The sequence below is a fragment of the Xiphophorus hellerii genome, chromosome 1 (genome assembly GCF_003331165.1).
Source record: "Xiphophorus hellerii strain 12219 chromosome 1, Xiphophorus_hellerii-4.1, whole genome shotgun sequence".
In the NCBI taxonomy this organism is placed as follows: Eukaryota; Metazoa; Chordata; class Actinopteri; order Cyprinodontiformes; family Poeciliidae; genus Xiphophorus; species Xiphophorus hellerii.
Genome location: NC_045672.1, coordinates 23121844 through 23140115, shown reverse-complemented (window position 1 = coordinate 23140115; position 18272 = coordinate 23121844). Strand labels below are relative to the sequence as shown.

The 18272-nt window shown below is 37.7% G+C and overlaps 2 protein-coding genes across 3 annotated transcripts in view; both read left to right on the top strand.

The window, feature by feature from the left end:
- LOC116726996 (acid-sensing ion channel 1A-like) overlaps positions 1-7129 on the top strand; it is a 72534-nt gene extending 65405 nt beyond the window's left edge. Inside the window, exons 5-10 of one of the 2 annotated variants that reach the window (XM_032574130.1) lie at positions 4-154; positions 257-313; positions 1784-1937; positions 2863-2954; positions 3045-3124; positions 3741-7129. In XM_032574130.1, the coding sequence (XP_032430021.1) occupies positions 4-154; positions 257-313; positions 1784-1937; positions 2863-2954; positions 3045-3124; positions 3741-3857 (651 nt within the window). In that variant the 3' untranslated portion in view covers positions 3858-7129. Of the gene's footprint in view, positions 1-3; positions 155-256; positions 314-1783; positions 1938-2862; positions 3125-3740 lie in introns of both variants that reach the window. The other variant, XM_032574039.1, reaches the window with a different exon arrangement.
- A 3026-nt stretch (positions 7130-10155) lies between these two features.
- Positions 10156-18028, top strand: LOC116726854 (glycerol-3-phosphate dehydrogenase [NAD(+)], cytoplasmic). The gene is made up of 8 exons (XM_032573807.1): positions 10156-10282; positions 12081-12258; positions 12624-12764; positions 12893-13031; positions 14188-14300; positions 15405-15641; positions 16643-16749; positions 17036-18028. Exons 1-8 carry the CDS (start codon positions 10239-10241, stop codon positions 17130-17132), a joined length of 1056 nt encoding a protein of 351 aa, XP_032429698.1. The 5' UTR covers positions 10156-10238; the 3' UTR covers positions 17133-18028.
- Positions 18029-18272: the final 244 nt, after the last annotated feature.

Here is an 18272-nt window from a genome sequence, read left to right as displayed (position 1 = left end):
CAGCTCATATATCTTCCTCCACCCTGGGGAGACTGTAAGGTGACGCCCATGGATTCAGACTTCTTTGACACTTACAGCATCACCGCCTGCCGCATAGACTGTGAGACGCGCTACCTGGTGGACAATTGCAACTGCCGCATGGTGCACATGCCTGGTAGGACATCTGCGGTATTGAAGTTAAATCAATACATATCTGTGGATGCTTGGAGAAGGGAAAAAGAAGAATGCATTCATGTGTGTGTTGCTTGTGCTGCAGGCGACGCTTCCTTCTGCACACCCCAGATGTACAAAGAGTGTGCTGACCCAGCTCTTGGTAAGAAAGGTTACCTTCCTGCAGAGATGCACTTCAGAACATGTTTTCATTTTAAGGCTTCAAAATGCACCACCAAAGCATTTTCTCTCACTCTGATTTTAGTATGTAGTTTTTTTTGTTTATGAGATAGACCCAAAGAAATGAAATGGAAAGATAACTTTATTTTAAAAAATCTAAGCTGTGCAGGAAATATTTATATTCAGCCCTGCTGAGTCCATACTTTTTAGAGAAACTTTATGCTTAAAATTAAACAAAAAATATTTTGTCTTCACCCACTCGTCATGTTTTAAGGACAGAAATTTTTGCTCATTCGTCTTTGCAAAACAGTTGATAAATGATAGTTGGATATATGATTTTACTCTAAACATAAGTAACTTTTAATAATACAAGGTTGTGTTTCTTTTTCTTCTTTCTCTTAAACAAGGAATCCAGAGTTGTTGTCATTTTTTAAGTGAAACCTCCCTTCTCCTTTTCTAAAAGCTTTTCTTCCTGAATAGTTTTGGTTTTATCTCTATCTGTTGTCCCATTAAGTTTGATTAGCTTCACTTCCCCCACTAAAGAAAATGTCCCACAGCATCACTCTACCACCACCATGTGTCACCTAAGGGATAATGTGTGTGATATTTGGATAACAAACTGTGTTGTTGCTTTATAGCTACAGTACGTAGCTTCTATAAAAACTATGGTTTTTTTACATGTTTGTTGAAACTGTCACCATGTCGTGACAGTACGATAAGAGACAGATAATCCGTGATAAGATCAACTTCCTCCATCTTCACCGTGAGCTGCTATTACCATCTGACCAAAAACAACCAATCAGAGCCAGGGGGAGGGTCTTAATGCTGTCAATCATCCTTATCTACTCGCTGCAAAGTGTGCTAACAGTGGAGAAACATCTTACCGTTACAGGAAAACCATTTATCCGCCGTCATCAGTGGCTGTGCTAACTAGCCTGAGCATTCATAGAACAAGGAGGAAAATAAAGGAGTAAAGAGCAGCGCCACACAGAGGGATGATTGATAGCACTAAGACCCACCTCCTGGCCCTGGTTAGTTGTTTCTAGACAGCAATCAGAGAACAGGAAGGAGCTCTATTTTTTTTACAGATTGTCTGTCTATTTTTATAAAAGTTACATACTGCAGCTTTAAACCTTTCCACAACTTTATCCCTAACTTTAAAAGTCACCGTCTATCCTACCATGTTGCTCTGTCACATAAAATAATATATCCTACTAAAACACATTGAAGATTGTTCTTGTAACATCGCAAAATGTGAAAATGTCAAGAGGTGTGTGAGGGCAAGGTTTGTGTTGAGAATTAGCTTTTCTCCACCAGAATGAGGAAGGCCCCACCATTTGTTGCACTTAACAGCATGAGTTTCTCTAGTCCACCCACACACTCGCCCAGCAAACCTGTCAGTCCACGAACTGATCCAAAGGTCAGGCTGAGCCATGTCTCCCTTCCCCCCCAGATTTCTTGGTGGAACAAGACAACGATTTCTGTGTGTGCGAGACGCCGTGCAACATGACCAGGTACAGCAAGGAGCTGTCCTTCGTCAAGATCCCCAGCAAGGCCTCGGCCAAGTATCTGGCAAAGAAATACAACAAAACAGAGCAGTACATTAAGTAAGTAAAAACTACAAATACTCCTTTGGGTTTTCACTTTTTTAAAATGCAAATGAAGCACCTGGTTGTGTTTGTTCTGTTCAACCAGAGGTTTTAAATCTGAAAATTACTGTGTTACTTTCACAACAACTAAACCTATTTCTGAGTCTAAACTCCAAATGACCTGATTGGGGTCAAATCACCGAGGTTGGGTCGCTTATCACAGGACATGGTCCAATAAAAATCCAATAAAACCTGGAAAAGAAAATACAGGTGCATCTCAATGAATTTGAATTTAATTTATTAATTTATTTCAATAAACAATACAAAACGTAAAGCTTAGAAATTAAGAAAACCTAAAATTCAATTTTAGGCTTTTAGGCAATTCAAAAGCATTCAAAAAGCTTTTGAATGGACTTCAAAATCCTGCATTTATCACTGTTGCTAGTGCCTCTTTTTCTGCTACAGTTTTTCCTTCCAGACAACTTTCCATAAATATCCTAGATACCAATGATCTTTTGTGGCTTAATTTACCTTCTCTGTGAAGAGTGCTAAAAGTCTGTCTGCTGCAAATCAGCATTCTTCACATTAATCTTGGGCCTTAGCATAACATTTCTTTATTAAGAATCCTCTTTTTATTGCTTATTTAATAATAAATACATCACAAATATATTATAAATATAGATTTGAAAAAGTCTCAGAGAAGCCGATTTTTAGTTTTTCCTCAGCTCTAAGCCATGATGAATGAAATTAACAGGAAAAAATACTTTACAATCTATTATGAACGTCTATAATTTCTGTTCTTCCCTTTCCCCATTAGCTTACTTTTTAAAAATTAACTCTTCGATATTTGTTTCGCTGATATAGTAATATTTTAAGATGTAGCTGTACATTTTAATATCTAAAAGAGAATTTACGTCATTATTTGTTCATCTTACCTCAACAGGGACAACATTTTGGTTTTAGACATCTTCTTTGAGGCTCTGAATTATGAAACTATTGAACAGAAGAAAGCATATGAAGTGGCCGGACTTTTAGGTATTTCTACGTTTTGTCAAACATTGTGTACTCTCTTATTTGTGGTCTTGGGTTCAGTATTGTGGACAATTTTCTTTCTTCTTACTCTAGGTGATATTGGTGGTCAGATGGGACTCTTTATTGGTGCGAGCATACTGAGTATTCTGGAGATTTTTGACTACCTGTATGAGGTGAGAAAGTTTAAATAAGAATGCAACAATCTGATGGTCAAAATAAAAGCAAATCATGCAAACGTTACAGGAGGGTGGATGATATGGCTGAAAAATAAGCGTTTCATATCGGTCGATATCGATAATTATTTTGTTTTTTGTTTTAAATATCTGAAATATTCCCAAGCTGGTGGTGTGATCTTTCCTGGTTATATCCACAGTTTTCACTCTTTGCCGTTGTTTTCTTTATTTTTAAGCAGTTATGAGGCGAAATCTTAAACAGCTGCTGTGCCAGTTACTCAACAAGATGTTGCTAGGTAACCAAAGTGTGAGTGAGTTGCTAGGTAACCAAAGAGTGAGTGAGTCAGTTGATTCCACCAACTTTGTTTAAAAGAGATTGAGCAGCTAAAGTCTTTCCTTTCCTTACATATTGATTTTTTTTTTTTTTTAATGTGTTATATATTGTGATTTGTATTAATGCTGTTGATTTATTTAGACTCAGTAAGAATAGAGAAAAATGTCGGCTTTTATTTGGAATAAAGCTTGGATTGAAAACAAAAAAAAATCCCTTAACCATTAGGATATTTTGTACTTCTGCTGTTGCTCTGGTTGAGACTGTTGTTTTTAATCCTTCCAGGTGATAAAATACAAGCTGTGCGGCTGCTCCGATAAGAAGCACAAGCACAGCAGCACCGACCAAGGAACGGTCCTGAGCTTGGACGACGTCAAGTGTCACGTCAGTAACTTTCATTAAGCCTCTGCCGCCGTCCTGGAGGAGGGAGCTTCTGCCTGGACTTTGCTACTGCGACAGTGTGAGGATGAATGAACTGGGCCTGGTTGAGCTTAACTCTCTGCGAACACGGTCAGGCGGCCAACAGAAGCAGACGGTCACGCAGGCAGTCAGCTGGCCTGCAGAAACCAGAGACCAACCTGGTCAGATCAACTGCATGGTCATCTGAAACATCCTTTAAAGACAGGAGCAGCGAAGCGGACATCTGCTCCTTGAAGGTTCATAATGTGTGCTGTGCTGTGCTGTGTTTATCTGTCAGCGTGATTAGGCTTTATGTAAAATGATTGTTCATTTGCAAGAATTTTCTCAGCTCTGCACTAGTCCTGTTGCCTTTATTCTCCTGTTTTTCCACCTAAAAAAAATAAATCATTTTTATATTCCTGTCCTCCATCCTCATCTTAAGAGCCCTTGATAAACTCAGTGCATTCTGCCAAAACACTGTACTACCTCAGCTTCCAGTGCAAAAGCACCACTATGAATTTACAGACCAAGCTAAACTGACGATCAGTAAAGTGATTTTTAATGAACTGGGAAACGGTGAAACATATGTGGCTATAAATATGTTAGGAGGTGCAAGATTTTAGTTAGTTAAGGCTCTTTTCTTTCAAAAAACATTTCAGCTTTTCAACACTATTAACATGATGATATATTGTATTTTGACAAACAGAACAAAAAAGCTGAGTCACAAACTTGTTCTAGATCTTTTCGTGATTCTAAATGAAATGTCTTTCTTTTAACTTAAACCTTCTAAAGTCATCTAATGGTTAAACAAATGTCCTCTATTTCACTTGGAGGACATGTTCCTTCATGTTTAATTTTTTTGAAGAGTGGCTAAGAAATATGGGGACCAAGTAAAGAAAGTAGCACTTATCAAAATGATTCAATTACAGTTGTTTTATAGCAATTGTTAGTAATTGTTGCAGCAGTTATTTTGTTTAAGACAACTAACTAGTGGGTGTATTTACTCTCTGGATAAACATAATCCAATTAAAGTTTGGATTTTTCTCAAATGTTCAGCGTGGAAATTATGCTTCTGCAATTGAAGATGAATTTATTTGAAGGATTTTTACACAACTTTACCAGCGGAAGGTCTAGAGAAAAAGATTAACTTATTATAAGAGAACCATCCCTGTTCCTGTAGTGAAGCTAGACTTTTTCAGTTTGTTAAATAATGAAAAACAACTGCAATTCTTATTAATAAGCATTGTATGTTTGGTTGGAAGAACCAGATTAATGGTACAATACTTTAAATTTTCACTCAAAGTCAAACATTTCCATTCCCAACTAGAAAAATAGTCTGGAGGTCAAATGAAGTCAGTATTTGGGAAAGAGGAAAGTTTTTCCCTAATTCCCATTTCAAAGTACAACACTGGGACTCTGTCTTCAAAACGCAGGAATAGCTGTAGCAGAAAACTGTTTATTTCCACATCTAGCAGTGTGTATCTCATGAAATCGTTCATACATTTAATACTACACAACCTCTGTTAGTCAGTGCGTTTCTTAAGTGTTTTAATACATACAAAGTGAAGAAAAAATAAATAGCTTGTGTTGCTTATAGTGATGAGCTTGTCGGTGATAATAGCAGTTACCATATTTGCCGCCAGAACATGTTAAAGTCGGGTTAGAATAAGTAAGTAGGTTCTAGTACTTTCTGGCAGTGCAGTTCAGTCTGTTTCAGGTTTTGACTGATATTTTTGCCTGTTTCTGCTTATTAGCTCTGCTAAAAGTTTCCACATTAGCAGCTTATATTTTGTGTCATGCAAAGCCCCAAAGCAGTCGACCATTGATGGAGATCAACTATGTCCTCAGAATGAATCTCTGTAAAGGCAACTTCCACTTATACTGCAGGTTTACCTTTACCTGTGGTCTCAGTGTTTTATTGGCATTAAGTTGTCTCAGATTATGGTTTTTGTACCATGGGGCCTGTTAAAAACACAGTGATTTATTTGGTGTTGTCACATCAAATAAACTTGCAAATGGTCCACCTTTAACAATCCTTAAACTGGTTAATCAATAAAAACTAGATCAAGCCATGAAAGGGAAATTTAAGTTGCAATAAATACAGAGTAGGATGTTGTTCAGAAGTGCTGTCCAAATTTTGAGTCCTTTCAGTAAGGCTTATATTTACTGTACAAATTTATTATGTATTAATTTCAGCTCCAAAATTTTACATATCAAACCAGGCAATCAGATATGAGTGAAAATCAGTATTTGTCACATAAAACTGAGATTTACCAGATTATATTAGAAGATGTCACATAATGCAAACCTTCCCCTACAAACTCACGTTTAACTAACTCTTTAAATCTCAGAATAACAACAACAAAAAAAGATTTATATGGAAAAGTTCTAAATGTTTATATTTGTCATTTTCATTTCCCTCCAGTCAATGTAACACTAAGCGATCACATCAACGAAGATGAGTTTACTGAATGTGCTTTTCCTTCTTCTAGGGCTCTGACTTGCATGTATCAGTGCACAGCAGGTGTCTTAAAAATTTTTGTCCACGTCAATCATTTGTGTCCTCTGTCTGCTTGCAGTATGCTTGACGATATTTGCACAGTTTGTCCTGCCTGTGTAGGCCATGGAAAGTGAAGCGGATGAGGGGGAAGATGGTAGATGCTGCCCTTTGTGAACATGTGAGCTCTGCGGGTGCATGCTCATGACTTACTGTTCTGTTTACATCTTAAATGTTGTATCTTCCCTGAGCTCTGTGTGCAAGCTTCAGCAGGAAATGGGAATGTGTAGCTGTGTTGTGGTAGCATCCAGCACAAACATACCATCGGCTGTAACTAGATGTAAATACTGCAGTGACCATGGCCCTGTTGTACTAGTGCTGTTTGCGTTGGGTTTATTTAGCACAGACTAGCTCTCTGTCTCAGTTTTCTGTACATATGAGTCTTGATGATTTATTCATCCAAAGTATATTGAATAGAAAAGCTGTGTCTTTTTTTTTTTATTTGCTTTGTAATGATCAAAACAGCTCTTTTCATTAGTGTGTGTAAATATAAAATGCCAAGTCGTTATTTTCAAGCTGCATGAACTCTTGAATCTCTGTGAAAGTTCACAGGCTGACGAGCTTTCTGCTTTTCTTCCAGCCTCTGTTGTAAACTTTAGATTTTTGTTTGAAATGAAGAAATTTGATTGGAATAAAGGAATGTTGTTTCTGTTTGTAGATTTATGGATCAAAACAGACTTGCAGCAGTAGATTTATTAAAGATGACATGTTAACTTTATATACTTGTTTTGTCATTTTTTTGTGTTACGTTTTTCAATTTTTTTTAATTCTACCGGACTACTTGTGTATTTTATTGGGCTTTTAATGTAATTGATCAACAGGGTGCATCATTGTGAAGTCATACGGATTCATAAATTGATTTAGATCTGAACTTTGAGTAGTGCAGCCAAACACATGATTATACCCACCTCTTGGGACATAATAGGAGATCATAAATCTTTCTATAAAGGCTAGATTTATGGAGTACACAATTAATAGTTTCCCTCAGCTCCTGTAGTTATCATGAACCTCTTAGCTGCTTCCCTGATCAATATTCTCCATGCCCAACCAGTCAGTTTAGATGGAAAGCCATGTCTTGGTATGTTTGCACCTCTATCATTCTTCCCTTATTCAGATAATGAGTTGAACTCTATTTAATGTTGAAAGTTGGGGATATTGTTACCTGATCCTGCTTTAAACTCCACCACAATAGCTCTGACCTGTCAGCTCTGCTCCTCGCTCTTTATGATGCTATTCATTCATTATTTTTTCTAAAACAAACCTGAGATCTTCACAAAATAGCTATTTTTATATTATTTTTAAAATACAGACAGGTGGGCTCAATTAACGAGGTGGGTTTTGGCTGCGCTGGGTTTTATTTACGGGTATCAGAGTTAAGTGGGTTAAATACAAAATATATGAAATATCTGCATCCTGTTCCTTTCACTTTACAATTACGCACTAATTTGTTAGCTTATCACATAAAATTCTTAAAAGATACACTTGTGGTTGTAATGTGACCAAAATGTAAAAAAAAAAAAAGAACAATGTATTTCAATACTTTTGCAAGGTAGTCAGGTCTTTATAAAAACAAATATCTCTGCTATATCCTTTTTTTAAAAATATCATACACACTGGATTAGCTTCAGAAAAGTTTTCATCCACATGAACCCACACAAATCCACTCCTGAGTGTTGTTTTAAACATGCCAAACCCATAGGGGGCAGTGTAGAGCACAGCTAAAAGCTACATCAGCCAATCAGGTCGCTTGAAAACAACCACAGCTTCCTGTGTGCATAGACATATAGGTTGAACTACTTTTAAATAGCATATTAAAATGTAAAGTTAATAAAACAGAAGACAATATTGTGGCTATATTGCTGCATCATTTGTCGCAGACTGTTCTGTCCTGATTTCACCAGGACGCATAAAAATTAGATTTCTATGAAATCAGGTTGCATGTGAAATAGGCCACAGTCTTGTTTAGCTGTTCTGCAACTTTAAGCATATTTTCTTTTTGAAGAAAATGACCTCCACATGTTGTGAAAAAAAACTGGATAAAGTTGAACTAAGCTTCTCCAAAATACTTCAAAGAGGAAGTACTTTAGCATATTAAAAGTGTGACTGAGTTTCATGACCATTTGCCAGCAAAGTAAGCTGAATTTTCCCACGTTGTTCCTGTGTTCAGAGACCAGACTGCTGAGCTCAGTTCCTTCCTGCGTGGCCTCTTCTGTTTGCTGTCCAGACCTTATGCAACAAGGTCCTCTTTTGTTTGAAGCCACCAGACCAAAACTTTTATCCCACAGAGATGTTTCTGACTCCTAATGGGTTTGCTGCAATTTATTTAGGTTAAAGGTCAACAAATGCTGGAAGTCCATAAGAATGGCTCGCCGTTCAGTAAACAGAGAATGTTATTGATACTGAAAAGCAATTTCAACAACCAGATAAAGAGAACAGCAGATTTTCATGGTTGTTTTTGACCAAGGAATTTGCTCATCACCTTTTAGTCAAAATAAATGTTAGATTTAGAGTCAGACTTTAAGTTCTGTTCTAACACAAACCCAAATATCTCCCGAACAGTTTGGTATTTCCCAAGGCCAAACTGCAGCTGAGCACATTCTAAATTCCTAACCTTGAGAAACTGAACACGGACAAATATTTCTAGTCAGTGAGAATGCGTTACTGCATTCTAACTTATTAAGATCCTACTCACATTTTTTGGTCGTTAACTACGTCTACTAACTTCAACTAATTGTGCTAATTCATATAACAAAACGTTCTGCTTTTTCTGGACATTATTGAAATTTAGTCTTTTGCTAAACTTCACTATTTTACTTTTTGAAATTTTTGTGCAAAAGGTCCAACCAATGACTGATAAGCCTGTGGCTTGAAAAGCTTCAAACAAAACTGCGTTTTGTAACATTGTTTACCTTTCTGTGATCAAATAAACGTAAAAAATATGAAGTTGAATATCTTCAATTTTTTGCACTGTCAGCTATCCAGCCGTTGTCTATACTTCTTTGTGTCTCTCCAGCAGAGATAGAGTAAATATATCCTGCACAGGTTTCCTTTTATACCCTTACTTGAGTTAATTTCTTGCACACTTCACTTTTACTTGAGTAAAAATATGTTGAAGTAGTGCTACTTTGACCTGAGTACAATTTTTAGGTACTCTGACCTGCTCTGCACTGCAAAAACACAAAATTCTACCAAGTATTCTTCTCTAGTTACTTGTGCAAATATCTTAGTCTACTGGAAATAAGACAAAACTGACTTACAAGTAAATTTTCAGCAAGATATAGGCGTTTGTTTTAAGTCAGTAATTCCTTAATATTGATGAAAATGTGCTTGTTCCATTAGCGGATTATTTCACTTGTAACAAGACATTTTCACTTGTTACAAGTTAAATAATCAGCCAGTGGAACTTGTACTTTTTTTTGTCAATATTAAGGAATTATTTACTTAAAACAAGCTCCTATATCTTGCCGAACAGGTACTTGTAAGTTGGTTGTGTCTTAAATCATTTACATTAGAAACTAGACAAAAATACTTGGTAAGATTTTGTGTTTTTGCAGTGTAACTGTCCAACTGTGCAGCCAAAGGTTTGTCATGTAAAAACCCTAATAAGACATTGGAGTTTTCCACAGTAAATACTCGTAGTCGGATCTTTAATCTGCTAACCTTTGCCCCCTGAATGAATCGCCAGGCTCAGCCCTCGCTTGAATGGGGCGGGCCGGTGTCTCCCCCCGCGAACAGGCCAATAAAAACAGAGAGTTGTTTCATAACAGGACTGCAGTCGGTGCAGCTCCAGTTTCACCTCCGGGACTCAGCGCCGCATCTCCTCACCAATGGCAGCTCCGAAGAAAGTCTGCATCGTGGGCTCCGGAAACTGGCAAGTTGATGTGTTTATGTGACGGGCTGTCAGGATGCGTCAGGTTTCCTGCGGGAAGTCACAGCTGACACGCTGTTTCCAGTGTCGCTAACTAGCAGTACTCTGCAGTGGGGAAGGTGAATGGAGCAGTAACCTCCTACCGCTGCTGCAAAACGCTTCATTAGCAGGAACAGCAGCTGCTTTCAGTCACATGCTGAGAAACTGGCTGAGTTTTCAAAAACACTGACCGCATGTCAGTCACGATTACTGGGGTGTTTTTTGCCCTTGAAGTTAGCCATAACAAGTGTGCATTAGCTTAGCTTGTTCTCAACGCCAGTTGTCCATTCATAAATCTTGGACGTTAAACTCAACGTGTAGACTTGACTTTTTTAAAAAGAAATTTAACACAATTTAAATTAAGAAAACAGTTGCTCTGTATTTACTAATAAAATCGGCTCAAACCTTAAGTTTCTATTCCAACCCAAATTTATTTTTATTAGATTTATTTTATTTTATTTTTTGCTAGGAATGTAGCACACTTTTTAAAAATGTGAAACAATTTTTATGCCGAATTCTAGTGTTCATCCAGATAATTATAAGAATTAAACTATTAAAATTTGGCTTTTATTTAAAAATGTCTAATTTTATAAGAGAACGCCATATATTTGTGCAACAATTTTCAGAACAAAAATAATTGTATGATTAGATGGGGGATGTGGTTTTAAATATGGAAGATGGTTAGGGCCACTTAAAAAAATAAAGTCTTCAAAAGAAGTCAAAATTTTCCTGTTTAAGTTTACGTTCTATTTTGCTGAAATTTCCAGGTTTGAAGAACATTTAGCAGAAAGGTTACAAGTCGAACTTCTAAGTGAAGTCACAGATTTTCCCCAATTACCTCAAAATCCAACATGGCTGCCTTGAATACACTTTGTGATAACTAAAGAGAAGCAAAAACAAACGTGTCTTATCCACTGATAATGAATAAATAGAGGATTTAGTTTTAATCCTGCAATATTTTTTTACTCTGAAGTTGAAATTAACAAGTCGTTAGAAAAATTAACTGAAAAATTCTGAAGGGGGTTGAAATTCAGAGTGGGAAATTCAAAGGTTTCTCACCAATTCTGATTTAAAAATCCAAAATGGCTGCCTTGTCTGTGAAACTTAAATAACCGTTATTACAAATCACAAAAAAGGAATCAAAAAATTGTAATCACTAGCCGTGTATGATTAGTTAGATAATGAGATTCAATTATGTCATGTTGAAAAAATTAACTGTTTCTAAATGTGAGACGTTTCTCTCCAACTCCGACCTCAAAAACTAGTAATGATTAAGTCATTAATGTAACTCTCCGATACCCACAGTTGACTATGTTCATTTGTCTATCTGGAAATTGAAAAGAGCAAAGCGCACTATTAAGTTTTATTGCTATTCTTTGTTAGCCATGTCACTGAGTATGACAGTCAAGCAGATCTCCCTTTTTTCAAATTTGGACCTGATAGAAAATCAGCATTAAATTGGGTGTGATGGCAGTTCAGTTTATACGAGGTGTTCTCTTAAGTTTTTGTTAAAGTTTCACAATGGATAACTCCTTCATAATTGTCTGGAAAATAACTAAGAGTTTCCTCTGAGTACCACCAGTGGTTAGTTGCGCCACAGTTTGAGAACCAAAAAACTAGAACAAAATCAGTTCATCTTTTGATCAGCCTTTTGGTTTGTGCAGGTCAGAGAACGGAGTGTGAAGTCTAAAGAGAAGCCACAGATGTTTTGTCATATACACAATGTGGGTCAGACACTAACGTGTAATTGTTAATCACACAGGGGCTCTGCTATTGCCAAGATTGTTGGTGCCAATGTTGCTCAAAATCCCAAATTTGACAACACAGTAAAAATGTGGGTGTTTGAGGAGACTGTGAACGGACGCAAGCTGACCGAAATAATTAACACCAGCCATGAAAATGTGAAGTACCTCCCTGGGCACAAGTTGCCAGCAAATGTGGTAAGAAACCGTTAATCTCTAACATTTTCATGTAATCATCAGAGTATGGAGGGATAGAAATGCCACAATCACCAAAAAATGAATGAAGAAGTACTACATAATTTTCTACATGTCACAGTTAATGCACATATATTTAATCACAGTTAATTAGATGGGTCACTAATTATTGAACTATCATCCTGAAAAATATTGAGAAATAATAGTACATTAAAGTTAAAGAACATGGTGACAAAGCCCCATAAAGCTTTGGACTGGCCCTTTTTAATCAGCTATATGCTTCTGATCTTAAAGCGTCACTTTTCATTAGAGTGAAGAGGCGGGCTTTTTAATAAAAACGTTCTTGTTTTGCAACAACTTCCTCCCAGCTGGCCGTGCCGGACCTGGTGGAGGCGTCCAGCGACGCAGACATTTTGGTGTTTGTGATCCCGCACCAGTTTATCGGCAAAGTGTGCAACACGATGAAGGGAAAGGTTAAAAGCGACGCGCTCGGAATATCCCTCATCAAGGTCTGACTTTGCTCTTTGTGCCTGGATTTTAAAATCAGATATGAATGTTTCACCTTTCATCTGGGAGCTCTGGCTGAGTGATGCAATGCGATCTTTGACCCAGACACCAACTGTTTCACGTCCTGCAGGGCGTAGATGAGGGGCCTGACGGGCTGAAACTCATCTCTGATGTGATCCAGGAGAACCTCGGCATCACAATGAGCGTGCTGATGGGAGCCAACATTGCCAATGAGGTTGCTGATGAGAAGTTTTGTGAAACCACTATTGGTGAGCCTGATGAACTACTGGCAACGAGGCTGCGTATTCTCAATTTGACCTTTTTAACATTTTGTTGCTTCGTCATTTCCTCTCTTTGTGTGTCTGTAATAGGATTTACTGCCAGCAAACCTCTTTAGGCAGAATTAATACTTGTGGGAATATTGAGTCAGGACTGAAAAATTCAGCCTGTCTCTCTGTTTTAAATAGGACGTATTATGCAAAATTCACATTTTGTACTTCCATTTGGGACTCTACTGCATCTAAAAACAGCCCAGCACTTAAAAAAAGACATTTAGCTACAAGTTAATGTATTGATGTGAATACATGCATGAATGGGAATGATTGATTACAATGTAAAGTGTCTTTGAGGACCCAGAAAAGAGCTATAATTTATTGGTGTCTGGAAAATGAATCTCATAAACCTACAGAATGTAACATCACAAATTTGCAGGCACTGCTTGTTACCTAGCAACCCCAGCAAAGCCCAGCCCATCACCTAGCAACCCAAGCAGAGCTTCAGCACATTTGGTCATCTGGTTTTACCGCTGTCTGGGCTGTACAATGGCTGCTGGAAAGGAGAAGTGTTGTTTTTGTTGACTTGCCATTTAGAAACCACTTGCTCCTTTCTTGTTGGTTGTGCTGGAGGCTCTACTTCTGCTTCTCAAAGATATACAATCCAAGGTTTCCCCCGGAGAACTTGCTAAGCCCGGTGGTTGGAGCACTCGGCCTTCGTTCATCCAGCGGCCCGTCGTGTTTTTGAGTTAAATAAATGTTTAAAGTTGACAGGTAATTTCAAAATATGTCTTGATAATTATGTGTTATTGGAAGATTGATATCTGAAAGTCTTAAACTTTTAAAAAGTGCAAACATTTAAAAAAAAAACTTAAATAAGCAATGCTTAGCCTGGTGGGAGCACAAGTAAAGCCTGGAGGCCCGCCAGGCTTATAATATACAGGGGGAAACCCTGACAGTCGTATAATTGGGCATCTGTTTGCAGCCATTTTCAGTTTAAACGTTGAGTTGGGGGGCGTGGACAGCAGCAGCTTATTTGTATTTGAATGTAATGAACATGTTTTGTACAACCAGTACACCCATCCTAACTTGTTCATGGAAGCATAACGTGTCACCTTTAACACAGCCAGTTGTTTTTCTTTTAAACTTGCAGGCTGTAAGAATAAAAACCACGGGACTCTCCTGAAGGAGCTCATGCAGACCAGCAACTTCAGAGTTACGGTAGTGGAGGAATACGATGTGGTGGAAATCTGTGGCGCCCTAAAGGTGAGCTCTCAGAAAAAGGTGAGGTGTCATTGTTTAACATGAAGTTCAAACTAGTTCTTCTTATTTTATTCTGCTACGTTGGATAGAAACCATTCACAGCATCCTGCAAAAATATTCACTATTTTTACTGCATTACAATCTAAAACTTCAATGTATTTTATTAGGGGTTTACTGTAACAAAATATGAAAAAACTTAAGAGTATGAATTATTTTAGAAGATGCAAAAGTACAAAATTGAAAAAGGTTGCTGTCTGAACCGTCATTTCCTTTGTCACAGTGCGATGTTTTCTTCCAATCAATACATTCATCATATTTAATGTTGAGGGAGTTTTGAAAGTGCATGTTATTGCAAAACCCATTGTTATGGTTGTTTCTAACAAAGACAGCAATTGTGGGCACATAAGAAGTAGGTCAGCACTTTATTGATTGTAAAACTCTTTGTTTGTTCAGTCTGTGTGGAAAACACACACTCTGCAAAAAGAAATAGTAAAAAATCTCAACATTTCTCCCCAAAATCTGCATTTGTATGTGGAGAATAGGTTCACAGAGGCAGGAGAAAATGTCACTTTTTGCAAAATTAGTGCAGGCAGGGCCAGTGTGTAAATGTTTTAAAATATAGAAACACTATTTTCAGTTTTGAACCTCCCAGAATCTGTTTTTTTTATTTTTTTGGCAGTCTATTTCAGAATCTGCTCTTAAATGTGACCTTTAGATTTTCATATGAGCTCTGCTTCTGTCTAGCAAATATTTCTTCAGTTAGTCGGTAGTTTTGCTGGATGTTTGTGTCTGCAGTGCTCAAACATTCATGCACAGCTTCGCTGGAGGAGAAACGCGCAGTGTAGGTGTGTGTGGATAAAAGGGAGGAGGAAACCAATTTAGCCAGACTGAGGTTATAATCTCCAAAAAGCTCAGAGGAATAAAGGGATGTGATTAATGCTGCGGATTTAATGAGAAAGATGATGAAGCTCGTTCATTCACTGATGGGACGGATTAGTTGAATGTCATTAATTCTCCAGATTGTCTGCAGAGTTTGCAGGTGTGTCTCCAGGCTTTTATTTCCACCTGCGGGGTTTGCTGACGCTCCCTGCTTTGTTTGTTGTTCAGAATATTGTTGCGGTGGGCGCAGGCTTCTGCGACGGTCTAGGCTTCGGGGACAACACAAAGGCGGCGGTGATCAGGCTGGGCCTGATGGAGATGATTGCTTTCGCCAAGATTTTCTGCAAAGTCGGGCCCGTTTCCTCGGCGACCTTCCTGGAGAGCTGCGGCGTGGCCGACCTCATCACAACCTGCTACGGCGGCCGCAACCGCAGAGTCGCTGAAGCTTTTGTAAAGACGGGGAAAGTGAGAAACTTGTCTTATTTCTCTAAAAAAAAAACTTTTTAAGTAGAAAAACTTTCACAACTGTCTTATAAAAGGTAGAAATTTCAGTGACAGTCATGCTTCCTTATTTTTTTGTTTTTTTTCTTTCAGCTGTTTATCTCAGGCTGTCGGTAAACCTTAAAAAATGTTGGAAGGTACCAACCAAGGTTTTAAGAAGTCGCTGTTTCAAAATAGAAATGCTAAAGAAAACTTTGGCCAGTGTTTTCTGTGAATGGCTGGATCCTACAGATCAATCTCAATAAATTACAAGCTAATTTAGTTCAGAAATTCAACTTCACAGTACATCAGACACTCTCTGTGCAGAGGGTCAGCCATAAAAGGTTATTGCTAAAGAATCTGGCTGTCCAGAGTGGAGCCAAGCATCTAATGGTGGAAAGTTAAGTGGAAGGAAAAAGTTTGATCATTTAGGAGTTTTGGGAGATTCAAGGCAGCTAGGATCAGAGTCACAACACCCAGATGTTACATTGCTTACGTTAAGTTATTCCTGAATAAGACCTGTCAGAAACCTCCTACCTGGGCTAAAGAGAAAACGGACGACTGTTCCTCAGGTCTCCAGAATGATCTCTTCAGGTGAAAGTAGATTTCATTTGGAAATCAAGGTTCCAGTGTCTGGAGGAGTTGTGGAGAGATTTCCACTATATGCTTATATTGCATAGTACATGCATTTCTGTATTAAGTCTTTTTTTCATCCTTCTTATGTGATATTAAAATTTTCCCAGCATCAGTCATGATCATCCAAATTAAGAGAAATAAATATTTGAAAAATTCACTTTGTATAATAGTTGTACAAAATATGTAACTAGAATTTAATTACTAAAGGAATGTTTGGGTGATGTATACATTAATTTAGATGAACAGTAGCCGACAGGTTATTTCATGTTGACTGCTGATTGCAGCTTCGTGGGCCTTGTGGCTCTTTTTTTAAACAAACTTTTGCATTTGCTGTTGCATGTTTGGCTCAGTCCATTGAGGAACTGGAGAAGGAGATGCTGAACGGGCAGAAGCTGCAGGGACCAGCAACAGCTGCTGAGGTTTATCTCATCCTCAAGCACAAAAACCTGGTTGATAAGTAAGTCGAGAAGGAAAGTGAAGAGTGATTGTCACTTGTTTCATTGTTAAAAACTCTATTTAAACTTCCATTAATACTTTGTAGATGTGATTTTATTTTTCTGTATGATTGTACTTCATAAGTTTATGATCAACTGAAGGTTTTTCCTGGGTTATATTATATATTTTTATTCTTTGAGTGGAGGTTTTATATAAGAACATTGGGACTTTTGCCTCTTCCTGCACTGTTATATTTTTTTAAAACTGCGCTAACGAGACGCGCATTGAAAGCTTTTGTCCTTGGACAGGTTCCCTCTGTTCAACGCCGTGTATCAGATCTGCTTCCAGGGCAACCCGGTGTCAGAGTTCATCAGCTGCCTGCAGAACCACCCGGAGCACATGTGATGAGGTGAAACCGACAGAGTGCCTTCTCTACGGAAACGCCGCGGCCTCTTTTCTGTTCAAGCTCGAGGAGCACAACTCGTCATATTGCAGATTTCGCGCAACGTGTCGACTCCAGGTTGAAGCTGCGCAAGGTCTATTTCTGACATATCGATTAGGGATTTCATCCCATTTCCAGATGTGAAGAGAAACTTGAAGGATAATTTCTGTCACCACATGGCGGTCAGACAAAAATGTTTTTATGTTTCTATGCTTGATCTTAATCAGATTTTATGGTGTCCATTTTCAATTACAGCTAGACTGAACTCCACTCTTTGTAGGACATCTAAAAAAATGACCTTTGATTATCAGTGTTTATATGCTACTACATAATCCGCTCTGTTATTAATGTTTTTAATAGTTTTATTACAGCATTAATGTATCCGTCCAGTGAACCACCATGAGTTATTGGATTACATACTATCTCACTAACTCTGCCCTCATGTACTGTAAACGAAGGACGATTTTAACCTGCAAAGCTAATGTGCCTTATACTGTAGGGTTGGCCTTGAAACGGGAAAATCCAAACTCTGTGCAGTTGTTCCAAACTTTTGATTTAAAACTGAAGATTTTTCAGTAATTTAGGTAGATTACTCCTTAAGGCAGCCAATTTTCTGTTTGTCAGAAGACAATTTTAAATGTTTAACTTTAATGATCTTGTGTAAATTATTGGTCAATGGTGTTAGAGCCCTAATAAGGGACTTGGGTTTCTTTTAAAAAGAGCTGTGTTGTATTGTCAGATAACATCCATCCACTATGCCATTTGTTACTGTGATTCAACATAAACATGTTTCTAATTTAAGACAATATGTTAAAGAATATCTTCTTTTGTCTGAATAAATCACTCCTGTTGAATCAAGTTTGGAGACATTTTTCTTAGTAATGTTAAATTGAAATGTTGCTGCATCACTTTTTTGTGCCTGAACTTGAGGCACAAACTAATGGCTGAATTAAGTAAGTTTAGATCCTGAAACAGCCTCTTTTTATCTTTTATGTTATTTTACAAATGCTGCTGCTAGTTTTACGCCAGATGTATCTGGATGCAAAACTTCCAAAATGTTCCATGTTTTTCCTGGTAGTACACAGAATATTTTCTCAAAGGTT

Bases quoted from the DNA above. Each gene is read 5' to 3' on its own strand.
- LOC116726854 (XM_032573807.1), top strand. From the start codon at position 10,239: ATGGCAGCTCCGAAGAAAGTCTGCATCGTGGGCTCCGGAAACTG. The intron at 15,642-16,642 runs GTGAGAAACTTG...TGTTTGGCTCAG, and splicing joins CTTTTGTAAAGACGGGGAAA to TCCATTGAGGAACTGGAGAA. The intron at 16,750-17,035 runs GTAAGTCGAGAA...GTCCTTGGACAG, and splicing joins CACAAAAACCTGGTTGATAA to GTTCCCTCTGTTCAACGCCG.